General features: G+C 34.8%; 1 protein-coding gene across 2 annotated transcripts in view; it reads left to right on the top strand.

Annotated features, from left to right (window-relative positions):
• LOC127839370 (peroxisome biogenesis factor 10-like) overlaps positions 1 to 15,291 on the top strand; it is a 261,030-nt gene extending 245,739 nt beyond the window's left edge. For both annotated transcript variants that reach the window (XM_052367750.1, XM_052367749.1), the window contains exons 2-8: positions 4,431 to 4,539; positions 4,827 to 4,907; positions 6,639 to 6,715; positions 8,838 to 9,086; positions 9,863 to 10,038; positions 10,901 to 11,033; positions 13,196 to 15,291. In XM_052367750.1, coding sequence (XP_052223710.1) covers positions 4,431 to 4,539; positions 4,827 to 4,907; positions 6,639 to 6,715; positions 8,838 to 9,086; positions 9,863 to 10,038; positions 10,901 to 11,033; positions 13,196 to 13,270 — 900 coding nt within the window. In that variant the 3' untranslated portion in view covers positions 13,271 to 15,291. The remainder of the gene's footprint in view (positions 1 to 4,430; positions 4,540 to 4,826; positions 4,908 to 6,638; positions 6,716 to 8,837; positions 9,087 to 9,862; positions 10,039 to 10,900; positions 11,034 to 13,195) is intronic.
• The last annotated feature ends 506 nt before the right edge of the window (positions 15,292 to 15,797 follow it).

The following is a 15,797-nucleotide window of genomic DNA, read 5'->3' as shown; positions in this document are numbered from 1 at the left end:
ATTATGGTGTTTGTCCCCTAATAATGGTCGATAATGATCTATTATTACCGGTACATGTGGAGTAAGAGCAATAAAAAATATGCTCAAATGTTTTTATTTTTTTATTTTAATTAGTTTAAACCTATTTATTTTAGTTCGATTGCAATCGAAAGCCGTGGGCTTATATAAACGCTCTCGAGTCCGTTTCCTGGGACTAGAACCAGTACTTGGGTGTCTTTTGGGGGAGATCAAAGGAAAGGCTCCCAGTGGGTTCGAACCCGTGATCACCCGATTGCTAGGCGGACACCATATCCACTACGCCACAGCAATCTTTTAAATATTTTAATTGTTTACGACTATTGCAGAAAATAAAAAGTATAAAGAACTTTCTTCATAAATAAACTGTAACTGATGTGTGTTGCGGTTATGTGTAATTTAAGTTATAAATACAATTAATTGGAATCGAACGTCTTATTTGATTGCTCCCGACCATTTAAAGTAACATTACTACTCAAAATCAAAGAACATTTCGTACAATTGTTTGTAAAATAAACTTAACCAATTAAAAATCAGTGTTCCTTATGGCAATTGCCGAAATCTCAACGCAAGATGTGGACTGGTAAAATAGATGTTTGTAGATACAAAATGCTTGTTTTCATTATTGTTTTGCATATCTATTTATACGACACATGGACACTAAAATGGTGTGTCGTATGAATAGATATATAATAGGGAATTAATTGTGGCCACAAATAAATAAACACAAGCATTTTGTATCTACAAAAATCTATGTAATCATACCACATCTAGCATTGAAATTTTGGATATTGCTTTCAGGAACACTGATTGTTAAGGCGTTAACTTTATTTTACGAAATACTTAACGAAATTTTCGTTGATTTTGAGCGTTATAGAGACTTTAAAATTTGTTGACATTATTTTCTTAATGGCGACTATAACTTAACAGTACCAATATTTAATATATTCAGATCCAATATATATATAGTTTCTTTCATATTTACGAAATTCGCTATATACCTGCAACACATTTTTCTTTATATATAGTCTTTGTGCATGACAGAATACAAATTAAATCTAATAAAAGACCTGTAGTTGGAAGCAAGATTTTCCATGGGTCACAGAATGTTTTTCAATATTGTTTTTTGCTCTCTGTTTATTTTGGTTGTTATTTAATATTATAATATATGACGTGAATGACATGAAGTGAGGACAAATACATACATGTAAATATTAAAAGAAATGTTGTGATTTGGTAGCTCCAAAGTAGTGTGGATTTTGATTTACAACATTTAGAAAGTATATAAAAAATTCGACACCAACCGCCTGCCGCAGCGCCAAACCAAATTCCTGGGGAAATGCCAGTATATATATATTATTCGCTTGTTATTCTTGTCTGTTTATCATTACATTTTAATCAGTGACAATAATCAAATGAAAAATCTCTCCAAAACACCTATCACGCCAACACATCCGCATTTTGCACAGCACCTCGAACAGCACTGACAAAGATCACACTCACATACAGAACAATTCTTTAAAACGCAACCTTCCCTAATGCATAACACACTTTTCACCCATCGCTTAAGTCAACAAAGTCTTTAATACAGACAGCCTCAAGCACTCAACACTCTTAAACGTCTCTCTCAGTCCACTGTCTCCCACTAACGAACGACCATACGGATTGACAACTGCAAGGGACGGGTTCTATATGCTTTCATTTTAATATGTATTTCAATATTTACGCACATTATCAAAGCTTTACAATATGTACACTAGGAGACATACATCTATACACTTTTATTTTAATATTTATTTCATAATCACACACAGTATCAAGCTTTACAATATGTACACAAGTAGACATACATCTATATACGTTTATGCTAATATTTATTTCATTCCGTTAATTAATTAAAAACTAAATTGTATTGCATGAAAAATTAAAATATTTATTAAGTATTCTATACTACAGCCTTATCTCTAGGCAACCCCTTTCAGTAATAGCCTTATCTACCCCTCGATAATCAGTACCCTGATCATCAGCTCTGAATGACTTACAGATTAGCTGTTTATTGTAATTTTGGTGGTGAGAAATAGGAAATGGTGTTTTCAGGTATTGTTACTTTGTTGACTGATTAGGTGACAGATGTTTTATTATTACATTTCAAACTTAACAATTAACATAGTAACGTATGGAAATTTATAAACCTTTCATAACTTATTAAAACAGTAAAAAATATAAGCTTATATAAATTTAATAGAAATTAGAATACACATGATTAAAGAACAAAAAACATTAACGCGGAAATAGTGCTCGACCTTTCACTATTATAAATGAACACGCGAACATTTCAACCTATTTGAAAACTCTTACAACTAACCAAACCTCCAAATCGTAGCCGGCATTATACCCGCTATTCATAATTGCAAATTACATATATTCCGCTATTGGTTAAAAGTACTTAGCGGTTTCGCATGATAAAAACGCATGAATTCACTATACGCATGTAGTCCGTAGCACATATATATGTTGATAATGATAACCTATTCTTAATTTAGTTGATTTATATACATAACTAAGAAACTTTTATCTATTTTACCGCATGCAACAAACATTGTCTAATTTTTGTTTTTAATTTTCTTTAATTTAACTTACCCCTGGACTTGGATTTTAAAAGTAAAACTGTTTAATTACCAGCTAAATCAACTTTGATTGAATGGCGGGCGGTATACAACACGCTTTACAACATTATCCGTGTTGTGACCAATAATTAAAGTATCACTGATTAATTATCATACCATATAAGTTTAATTGATTAATGTTTTCCCATTTTAATTATTGATTTTTGTATATATGAATCTTCACACCTCTTACACACATTTATTTAACCCGTGAAAAACAGCGACCACAAGTGTAAAAGAGCCATTAAATGTGACAACCGTATATTCAGATGATTAAAAAAGGACATAATTTATATTATTAATACTTATAAACTTCTTATAAACCAATGATCATATTACATCCTTCATCTATTTCTATAAATTTTTTGGGTGGTGCGAGTTGACTTCAAAAAGTGCAAGTTGACCAGAAATGCCATGCCAGTTGACCATAAAACGTGCGAGTTTACTACCATGCGAGTTGAATTAGGTACGAGTTGACCGGCACCCGTAATTACAGTATTTTGTTTCTGGTAATAAGTTTGGACAAATTTCTTTCTTTTCAAATATTTTTGCGTTAAATAAGTCCAAAAAATGACTACGCAATACTTCCACAACGAATGGATACAAGTTCAGCCTCGGTCTGGAATTCTGCGAGTCTCGCGACATCGCCCTCTTATCAATTTTGGCTTTTTGTGAAAATGGTCTATTGCCTCATCAAAGACATTGCACGTGTTAATCCTTTTGTCAATGCACCGCAGAGTACATAACAGGGCGGTAGACTTGCTAAGCATGTAAGAACACCCTACACTACATCCAGTTTTTTTCCGGATTTTCAGTTCAATTAGTATACAGCGCAATAACTGTTTCTACAATGCCGTATCTAAAAGCATGGACTCTACCACTTATCCGATCGCAGCGAGAATAATAATAAGAATGTGTCCTAATTCAAACTACACTGTTATACGCAGTACAATTTCAACTGCTACCATAAGACCAGATCGTCAGATACTACGGTGAATCGCTTTGCAAGTTGATAGAACATATCATGGATATAAAACAACACCAAGACATGGAAAAACGAATAAATGGTGGGCACAAAGCTGGCCTCTAGCAATCTAATTTATTGAATTTGGGCAAATACGCACAAGCAAAGTTTAACTCTGACTTGTAAACAAAAGTAAATACCGCTGTATTTTTATAAATTTTTATAAGAAAGAGTTGATAATTAACAGAATTCATATGAAAGGTTTTCTGAATCAAGGTGTATTAGCTTGCATGACAAGATTGAACAGAATAAACACAATTTTGGGTAATTGAACATCTTCTGCTATTGATGCTTGACCAGTATATGCTGAAAATGTATAGTAGTGATACATCTGTCCTAATTCCTGCACAATACCAATGTTTGAATAATATTCTTAAAGTCACCTCTCAAATCAATAAAATCAATTAACATTTTGCAACAAATAGTCTGTAGAACAACAGCCAAGGCATTAATGATTCAGAAAATTACTTTGATAACATGTAAAGCAGTAAAAAAAGAATTGAACTGGGTCACATGTGTGCAAATGAACTCAGACACATTTTGTTCCATGATTTATGAATTCCTTGCAATTTTGCTATGTCTACCAGGAATGATATCCATAAATCCAGGATATGTAATCATAGCAAACTGGTGAACTTTCAACATTCTGATCAATGAGTTCTAAAATAATGTATTATTGCTTGCTTTGCATTTAACAATTGAATAAAGGCTTGAGTTTTTTTCAGATGTTCAAAGTAGCTGGCAAAGCGGAGATTATAAGATCTCAACAGAAGGATGAATATTACCTGACATACTTGAGAAAAATGTCAGCTGATGTTGTCCATAGCTTGCTCGGTAGTTAGAAAGCCTTTATTTGTATGTGAAACACTAAGGTCTTTTATTAACAATCTTATTCAGTATGAATAGTAACAGTATGTATACTAGTTTTTGTTTTCTGTTTTTACTTTTTATTTTGGGACTAATGACATTTAAAGACTTTGGAAAAAATAAATGCTTGAAAATATGCCCCTTTATTGTTTATGCATCTATTAAATCAGTCCAATATCTCACTGCAGAAGTAATTATTATTCAGTAGTTATAACATTCATGTTTTGTATTATAATCTTACAAACATTTTGTAGGTGCAAGGGCCTGGATTACGTGGCGCAGAGAGCTGGACCTGGCAGCTGACCTGGGGTACTTCTGTCTAACAACCCTCTCGGGTCAGTATAAGAACAGTATAAGAACAGTCTGGTAGTTTGACGTTTAGTCTTAATACAATTGAGCCTCACTGTGGGAAAATGTGACTTAATGCATTTTCATAAAGTGTCATCCCAGATTAGCCTGTGCAGACAACTCAGACTCATCAGGAAGACACTTTCCGATTTTATTGTATTTTCATTTAAAGGACAGCAGATAGTGTTGTCATTGATAAGCTTCTGTGGACTGCACAGGCTAGTCTGGAACGATCTTGAAATTCCAAATGATACTTAACGCACATTTCTTAAGCCCTGATTATCAAAAGCGCATTTCAAGTATTTTCAGCAGAGTCTTATCAATCTGAACACATACATCGGGTACGGCTTCTATCATATTAAATATCTGAATATGTTTTTTTTTAAAGATGACTGCCATTCTGTTGGGAAACAGGTTTGGATTTCTCTTGGATTTTTTTAGAGGGAGACCAAGCTGGCTGATCTGGCTTCTTTTTCCATACTGATTAAGCATTGATATTGCATAATCTTTTAAACAAGTGATCATTTATCATAACATACACTTGGAGACTTTTCTAACGCAACACATTTCAAAGTTATATATGTTAGTTATGATTTAAGATTATTATTCAACATTTTACATTTGATTACATTTTAAACAAGCTGATGATATAATTAGCCACCCGTGACGATCAAATGCTTTAGCATGTGATGTATGTATGGTTTCAACTTTTTTTGCACGTGGACATGGTGAAACACGATATTATTCTTTAAAAACAACGATTTCATCATTTTAGGTGGGTTCTTACACCAGGAGAACATAAAATTAATTCTAAAAATGTGTGGATCATATGAATATTTTTGGAGCGCAAGTACACATTTTGTCATTTTGGCAGGCTACCAGCATCTGTAATGGAGACTTTTCTAATGCAAAACTTTTCTATCTTGAATACATCACTTATGAGTTAAGATTTTTATGTAAATTTGTACATGTGATCATTTGATTACATTCTGTGCAAGCTAGCCATAAAATCATTCATCTGTGACGATCGCACGTTTTAGCACCTGATGTAGGTAGCCTGCAATTTGCCAAAATTTGCTGTTGCGCTTCTAAATATTCATATGAACCATGCATTTCTAAAAATTAATTATAATGTTTCCTTGTACAAGCAGCCAGTTAAATTGATGAAATTGAAAAAAATTAAGAATAGTATCGTGTTTTACCATTTTCACGTGAAAAATAATGAAACCATACTCACCCCATGTTCTAAAGCGTCCGATCATCATGGATGAATGATTTTATACTGAGCTTGTCCAGAATGTAGTCAAATGATCGCATGTGAAATATTTATTCAAAATGTTAAGTTATAACTGAGATATTCAAGGTTGAAAAGTGTTGCGTTAGAAAAGTCTTCAAGTGTAGGGTTTCATAAAGATATGTCAAACTATTTCTTAAGTCATTGTCTGGGTTGAATGCAGTCGAAGTGCATGTGCATGTGGATTTATAATGGAATATCTGGTATTTATTATATACCTGATTTATGTTCTCAAAGAATACAAGTTGTATCAATCCGTAAAATACAACTGCACATAAAATAATTCCCGTCTTGTGGCTTGCGCTATTTCGTATCACACTCAAGGCTCCGCCTCTCGTGATATACGTCATCACACAAGCCACTCGACTGATACAAACACATGAAACAATTGACTAGCGTAATATTCCGTATGTATGTGTTTCAGGTTTCCAGACCATTGGTGAGGAGTATGTGAACATTATCCAGGTGGACTCTTCCAGAAGACATTTACCCTCTTTACTGGTAAGGGGATAATTATTGAAGATCCGAGACATTAATAATTTCAATAATAAGTTCCTTTTACTCATCTGTTTTTAATTTAATTTGAGGTAGGTTTTAACTAAAGACTAAAATTCATCTTATGTAGTTTTTAGCTCGGCTGTTTTCGGAGAAAACCCGCGGTATTGTCATAGCCAGCTCGTCGTCCACCGTCTGCCATCCGGTGTCTGCCATCCGACGTCTGCCATCCGCGCCGTGCCAAAACCTTGACATTTGGCTCTAAAATCAAAGTGCTTCCACCTACAACTTTGAAACTTCATATGCAGGTGCACCTTGATGAGTTCTACACGCCACACCCATTTTTGGGTCACTCGGTCAGAGGTCAAGGTCACTGTGACCTTTAAAAAAAAATATTCTGACAAGCTTTCATTTATTCAAAACTGCACCCGCAGCCGAGCGTTGGCACCCGTTATGCGGTGCTCTTGTTTTAATTGGGGGCCAGTCCCGATCTCAATTTGTGTACTTTTCCCCGCTAAAATTGAGCGTATTTTTTTGCCACTACAATTTCAGCCTGAAATTTGAGATTTTAAAAATAAGATTTTATAAATATATTTTTTAAACTTATAATGTCCTTTCATTTTTCTATTTAGGTCTATGAGTTCAACCTAAGCACATACAATGTTAAAAACTTTTTTACTCTTAATTTTGTCTATTTTTTAAGAAGAATTAAAAAAACATATATTTCCCTATTTTATTCAGAACAAGATTTTTTTTAATCAAAAGACCCCAATCAGTTATTGAAGTGGTAAGAAAAAAATCACTATTTAAGAGATATGTTCACATATTTTCTTTTAAGCTCACATGAGCAAAATGTGCTCAAGGTGAGCATTTTATGATCGCCTTTTGTTTGTCGTATGGCACGCTGCATCATCATTCGTCTTGTTACCTCTCTAGAGACCACATTTATTATCTGATCTTCATGAAACTTGGTAAGAAGATTTGTCTCAATGATATCTTGGATGAGATTGAATATGGTTCCGGTTGGTTGAAAAACCTGGCTGCTAAGGGGCGGGGCATTTTTCCTTATATGGCTATAGTAAAATCTTGTTAACACTCTAGATTCCATATTTATTGCCTGATCTTCATGAAACTTGTAACGAAGATGTGGTACAATGATATCTTGTATGAGTTAAAAAATGGTTCTGGTTGGTTAAAAAACACGGCCAACAGGGGGCGTGGAATTTATCCTTCTTTGGCATTAGTAAAATCATGTTTACACTCTAGAGGCCACATTTATTATCCAATCTTCATGAAACTTGGTCCGAACATTTGTCCCAAGGATTCTTGGATGAGTTCGAAAATGGTTCCGGTTTGTTGAAAAACATGGCTGCCAGGGGACAGGGCATTTTTCCTTATATGGCTTTAGTAAAACCTAGTAAACACTATTGAGACCACATTTATTATGCGATTGTCATGAAACTTGGTCAGAACATTTGTTATAATAAAACCTTGGATAAGTTTGAAAAAGGTTCTGATTTGTTGAAAAACATGGCCGCAAGGGGGCGGGGCTTGTTCCTTATATGGCTATAGTAAAACCTTGTACACACTCTAAAAGTCACATTTATGGTTCAATCTTCAGTAAACGTGGTCAGAAAATGTGTTCTAATTATATCTGGGGCTTCACTGAACAGGTTAGTTCCTTTGTGTCTCAGGTGAGTGACTTTGAAAAGGCCCTCTTGTTTTTTCATTTTTTTCATATGTAATTTAATTAAGTTACTTACAAATGTATAATATTTGGAATTGCTTTAAACAATTATAATTACAAGGAAAGGACAAACAACATAATGCTTTTCCTGAAAGGAATTTCGGCGGGGGGGGGGGGGGTTGAATCTTAGTTGGTAATCCATGTTTTTTGTTAAATTATCAATGAAAAGCTTAACAAACAAGTGATTTGTTTGCCAATATCAATGGATTATCATCAATAAACAAACTAATGTTCGAAGCATTTTTCCTACCCAGGACTGTAATTTTGCTAGTTTGAATATAATACATTCATTCTTTTTTGGAGGTATAAGATGTTTATAGAAAATTGTTATTTTGTGTTACTGTGAGCAATTCTCTTTAAGAACAAGGTGATTAATTGCAGCGTCGCCTCACTATGGTACTCTTCCACGTGTTGATACCGTACACCATACGCAAGGGTCTAGACTGGCTGGAGAGGAGGCTGCAGTCACATGGTCTTCAGGAGGTCCCCATAGCAACCAGGGAGTTTCTCCTGAAATGCATTCCCGTTGCTAGGGACCTGGTCCTTTACACTCACAGATTGCACATGGCTGTGTTCTACATGCAAGGAATCTTCTATCAACTTGCAAAGCAATTCAATGGAGTGCAATATGTAAGTACTGGACTTTGTGAAATTTAATGAAATGCTCTTAGACGTCTTGTTTTACCAAAATTTCTATCTATAACTCAGTACATTGTTTTCTTATGACACCATAGCCAAGTTCGAAAATAATTCTGCTCAGGAGAGTGAACACTCAGGATATAATATGAAAATGTATTAAAATCAACATGAAACTCTCTCAAAAGCTAATTGTGCTTTTGAGGTGTAATGACAAATTTTGCAACATTAAAAACATCACTACCAGTCACAGAGATGGCTACTGCTATATGTGAAGGATTGGTATAGTAATGGACTAATACACATACCGCCATGTTTTTTTCTGACATAGATTAGATTTTATGTTTTTTTCTGACATAGATTGTTATTACGTATGGCATATAAATAATATTTCACATTTGGACTTTGCTTTAACCTGATATATATAGGCAACTAACTTATTTGGCTTTCATCTTACAATAAATTATGACGGCAATTCTCTCTGTACCTCTAATTCAACCAGGAAAACACTTATTTTTATAAAAACGTGCACTTGGTACTGGTTTGTACTGGTTATCGACTGGTTATGGGCTAAGCTTTCTTTCGTAAATGTAAAGATAGGGTTACAAACTGACATTACTAGCATTAGCTGAAATATTTTTTACCAAGACAAAAAAACTTCTTAACACAAATCAATAGAACACCGAAAACAAACTCCAAATAATGTTAACATTGACAAAGAAACACAACAAATAACAAAAAAAACTTAATTGTTTCCCATATTTTGCTAGTTGCAGTATACAGGTGGTTTACAGAAGGCGTCTGATGATTCAGTGAGCAAGAGTTTCCGAGCCCTAGGCTGGGTGACCCTGGCCCAGCTTGCGGGGTCTGCATTGCTGGGAACCAGGGCATACTTGCAGCAGACCTACAGAAAGGGTACTGACCTGCTAGGAGGAAGTGATACCCAGTAAGTACTTGTGCTCTGCAGTTGTGGAATAAATTTTCACATAGGCATGCATAGAAGACATACGCACTGTAATCAATGACATGTGTCTGTTAAAGTATAGTGCTAAGTCAATGGTTATTAAAGTTTCTATATTGTTTCATTAAGTATTCTGAATAAGAATACCATACTTAAACATCAGTTGTATAATTCTCATTTTAACCCTTACAATGTCTCTTCATTCTGAAGTACTGTTATAATTAAATATTTAGCAATTGACAACATGTGTGAAAACATATATGACTGATTTTAAGCCAAAGTTAGTAAAAAAACTCTTGAATATGAAATACTTACTAAATGAGCCACACTCTTAGAAAACAAGGGCTTAATGCACATGTGTTAAGTGTTATCCTAGATTAGCCTGTGCAATCTGCACAGGCTCATCAGATACATCACTTTCTGCTGTTATGCAATTTTTCATTTAAATGAAGGACTTCTCATCTGCACTAAAAATCCAGTCTATAGGAAAAGTATCATCCCTGATAGTTTTTCAACCAAATTTAGAAAGAAGACAAGTCACAAGCTTAATTTCTGCTGAATTGCTTCTAGTAAATGGGACCCATTACTCTTGAATATTCAATGCCTTATAGCAGAATGTTACAAAATGAGCTATGCTCTTGAAAAACGGGGTTTAATGCATGTGCGTAGAGTGTCTTCCCAGAAAGAAAAATGTGTTTAAATGGTAGTCCCCTCTAAACAAAAATCCAGTCAATGCCAAAAGTGTCATTTCTGATTAATTTATCTGGGACAGCAATTTATGCACATGCATTAAGGCACATTTTTAGAGAATGCAACACAATCTATTCATATTGCTGTCTGACCTTAGTTCAGAAGTCGGAGGTCAGGTGTCCCCAGACAGGAAGTGTGCCCTGTGTCTGGGTGAGAGGTTACGTAGCTCTGTGACCCCCTGCGGCCACCTCTTCTGCTGGGGCTGCATACACGACTGGTGCGCGACCAAGGTACAGAGGCATTGTTGATTCATTACTAGGAGTTTAGGCAGGCCCGTACCCAGGCACTGGGCCCAGGGGCCCGGGCCCCCCCAGCTGGCTGTCGAGTTATGATTTTTTAATAATGGGCCTACTGCAAATTTTCTCACATGAAAGGGCCCACAGTACACTTCCCTGCAATACAAATGTGCAGATGTGTTTTATTGCCCCTGATACACAAGGGGATTAGCGCTAATTTACTCGCCAGTGGAGATAAGCCCCTAGGCAATGTTTTTTTATCACCTTGTACACACATCCTCGATCTGTCAATTACCCATTGTGCTCAATGCTTCATCTTTTGATGGTGGGTGTAACACGTCTTTGATTGGACAAGGAAAGAGAAACCGCGAATGGATGGAACTGATACAGAAGGTTGTATGTCTGAACGATAATAGTGTTTTCTCTTTTGAATTCAAACCTCCTCTAGAGTCATAGCTTATTAAACATTTCTGTGAAAACTGTGTTGTAGATGATAAACATTTTATAATGAATTTACTTTGAAATTTAAATAGAGGAGGTTTGATTTCAAAGAGAAAATACTAGTATGTTATATGTCAGTTACTGACATATAACCATAGTAGTATTTTCTCTTTGAAATCAAACCTCCTCTACAGTCATACTTTATGTTACATTTCATAATAAAGGTTTTTAATTTTCAAAGGTGTTTTTATATTCTTTATAAAGTGTAATACATTTCTGAAATCTAAAGCTTTAAACTTGTGTATGAATTTCACACCAAGGGGTCGTTGATAATGCATGTCACGCTTTTTTTTTACCATTTTTACCCCGGCATGTCACAAACTGTTACAAAATCTTGGCCCCCCCTCAATTAAAGTACGTCAAAAACTCACACTTTCGAACATTCTTTTTAAATCAATACTTAATTTTAATTTAATCTAAAACTCAATTCATTATTAAACCGTATTAAAATTTCACTTACCGGTAAAAGAACTTTCACATTACAGGCTTTTATAACTGTAGGGTTGTTACGATGAGCAGTAGGAATATTTATCCACGTGTTAACCTCTAATAAAAACGAAATTATAATTTATTTTTTCTTTCAACCCTTTACTAACTAAAAATCGAACAGTCCAATTATTTCGTCATTGAAATCTGTGTGGAGGTTGTGCCAATTGAATGAGCCGGCCCAGCCAAGTTGCCTATTAAACATTCGAACAACAGAATCAGGAGATACGCAATTCGTCTTATTTTGACATAAAACTAATTCAAATGTTTCACAAATTTGTGAAAATTATTTTTAAATTCTACTAAAGAAATAATAAATAAATTATACATTTTTTTAAACAAATGTGTGACATCACACATGGCCTGACTCCCCTCCCCCATGGCACAAACTGTCACTTTCTTACTCACCCTCCCCCTACCTGGAGCGTGACATACTTTATGGACGGCCAGTAATGGTTAAAGCTTTAGACTTCAGAAAGGTGCTGATTTACTTGTTATATATCCATAAATTTACAAAACAACATATGTTTCTATATGCATTAAATTCACCTTGAACAGTGCCTAATAAAAAATATCTATTCGGGAGGGGCATCCCTTCCCGCACCCTCCCCATTTGGGCCCCCCCAGTCAACATTTCCTGGGTACGGCCCTGTTAGGTTATTAGGACATTGGTTTCTGTTACCATATTTAGTACTTGGATCTTTAAGATTGTTGGATATTGGTTTGTTTGATTATTGGTTTATAGGAAATTGGTTTCTTTGAACATATTTAGTTCTAGGAATTTAAGGATTTTGGTTTCTAGGATTTAAGGTTTAGGACATTTGTATCTGTGAACATAATTCAAGGATGTTATCTTTGTAGGAAATTGTTTAGGCAATTTTTATTGAACCATACACATTTCTAGGATTTTAGGTTTTAAGGATAATGGTTATTTGTTCTGAATTGGTATGAAAGGCCTTATGTTAGAAATGCTTTTGAGAATTGAGACAATTATCAATGTCTATTTAGCATTAGAAGTGGTACAATAGACGAAGCTTTATTTACCTTAACTGTATTTTAAAGCATCAATCTGAGCTAAAATTGTATTTATAAGAAGTTGACAACGACTATAGAAGAACTATTTCAGCTACAGTCATGCATCTCCTTTATCAAGTATGTTTCTGTTTTAGGCCGAGTGCCCTCTGTGTAGGGAGGACGTTGAGCCACACCGTATCGTCTGCCTACAGAACTTTGATGCCTCCTGATGATAGTTAAGGGTGTATGTGATGCAGAACCTATAACTGAACCTCATTCTGAGGAAACTGGTCTTAATGCATGTGCGTAAAGTGTTGTGCCAGGTTGGCCTGTACAGTCCGCACAGTCTGATTAGGGGAAAACACTTTCAGTCTAAACTGGAATTTTGTTCAAAACAAACATCATTAAAACGAAAAATTTCATATAAGCGCAAAATGTCGTTCCTGAATAGCCTGTGCAGCTTGTGGACACTGCACTCATCTTGGACATCTATTTTACGGATATGCATTAAGCCCATTTTCTCCAGAGGGTGGTCACCTCATTGGTACCTCATATCTGGTACTGCACTTGGGCTGTGATATGGATTTCTCCTGCCATAATGTTCCGCGACCAGCAACTAATGGTGTTGCTCACACTGGAGACCATGTTGTTTTATTTGATTGTACTTGTTTTTATCTTGTTTTTGTTACACTAGAAAAATTTTATGGAAATAATGTGACTTTCAACCTGTTATCCATTGATTTTCTTATTAATTCTGTATTGGATGTTTACAGCCTTACAATGTTATATTTTCGAAAATAATTACATTTTATGATAAACACTCACTCTGTCCTTACTTTGCTAATTTATATCTCTGTAATGTTATGATTGGCGTGTTTACAGAGTCAGGGTGGTAAAAAGATAGAACGAAGATGAGTTTGTAGAGTGTATGTCTTACATGCGAATTTACATGAACTAAATGTATGCTGATGAAAGTCGCAGTGTAACTGAGCATAATTGCTCATTGAAGACGAGGTAACCAGGCACTTTGTAGGCGCGCAATTATTGGCAGTAAGTAGGAAGCATGTGTTCCTATAAATAACATCACTGAGTAATACCATTGTGTCCTTGATGCTTTTTGTCACGCCAGAAGATATTGACGCATGAAATACTTGCAAGCAACTGGTATTATCTGCAAGTGACAATGTCTTCAACTGTCTATATCTGCAACTGGATTTATCAACAAATATTGTTAGCAAGTGGCATTGTCTTCAACTATCTATATCAGGAACTGGATATTGACGCATGAAATACTTGCAAGCAACTGGTATTATCTGCAAGTGACAATGTCTTCAACTGTCTATATCTGCAACTGGAATTATCAACAAATATTGTTAGCAAGTGGAATTGTCTTCCACTATCTATATCAGGAACTGGAATTATCAGCAAATATTGTAAGCAAGTGGCATTGTCTTCTTACTGTCTATATCAGCAACTGGAATTATCAGCAAATATTGTAAGCAAGTGGCATTGTCTTCTTACTGTCTATATCAGCAACTGGAATTATCAGCAAATATTGTAAGCAAGTGGCATTGTCTTCAACTGTCTATATCAGCAACTGGAAATATCAGCAAATATTGTTAGCAAGTGGCATTTTCTTCAACTATCTATATCAGCAACTGGAATTATCAGCAAATATTGTAAGCAAATGGCATTGTCTTCAACTGTCTATATCAGCAACTGGAATTATCAGCAAATATTGTTAGCTAGTGGCATTGTCTTCAACTGTCTATATCAGCAACTGGAATTATTAGCAAATATTGTTAGCAAGTGGCATTTTCTTCAACTGTCTATATCAGCAACTGTAATTATTAGCAAATATTGTTAGCAAGTGGCATTTTCTTCAACTGTCTATAGCAGCAACTGGAATTATCAGCAACTATTGTTAGCAAGTGGCATTGTCTTCAACTGTCTATATCAGCAACTGGAATTATCAACAAATATTGTTAGCAAGTGGCATACATAGTAGGGAAAAGACCTAAAGCAAAATAGCCGTTTGCTCCCTATTTCACAGTTACTCTGTTTCTCAAGAAAACAAAAGACTGTATTCACACAAAAAATAATTCAAAATTAAATGTTCATATCCATCTATTTGTTTAAAGTAACATAGTTGAAACATTTATTGTATAAATTTGTATTGATAAATTGATGAATTGATAAATCGCATGGTCACTTTTAAGCGCAAAAAGAATAAAAGACTATCAACATAAAATTTGGTGCTTTCATTTATCAAACAATTATGCATCTACAACTGCTGCGTGATTTATCACTGCGTTACCCTATTTTTTTTATAATGCCTTATCGCAACCGTATTGTAATAGCGCTTTGATATTTTATTGGCTTGGTGCAAAAAAGAAATGTAAATCACATGTCGACTTTAACCAGGAAAAGCAAATACAAACTCCGGTTAAATTTATAATTGAAACATATTTACATTTTAATTCGGACTCGAGCATGATCATTTGTTTTCTTTGAATCTAAAAAATCATTTAGTCAACATGATATAATTTGTTTTATTATCTGAGTTTTTGTGAGCTAATTAGTAACCCATCATTATGTAGTTAGCATTCTTTTATGCGAATTCAAGATACGACGGTTACATATAATCGAAAAGGTTTAATTTTAAGAAGAATCTATATTCATAAAATAGCAGTTACGAGGCTGAGCCAATATGACGACACCGCTTTCAACTATTGCACGCCTGTCCTTCAACGCTAT

The sequence above is a fragment of the Dreissena polymorpha genome, chromosome 7 (genome assembly GCF_020536995.1).
Source record: "Dreissena polymorpha isolate Duluth1 chromosome 7, UMN_Dpol_1.0, whole genome shotgun sequence".
NCBI classification, from domain to species: domain Eukaryota; kingdom Metazoa; phylum Mollusca; class Bivalvia; order Myida; family Dreissenidae; genus Dreissena; species Dreissena polymorpha.
This window is presented reverse-complemented; position numbering and strand designations above follow the sequence as displayed.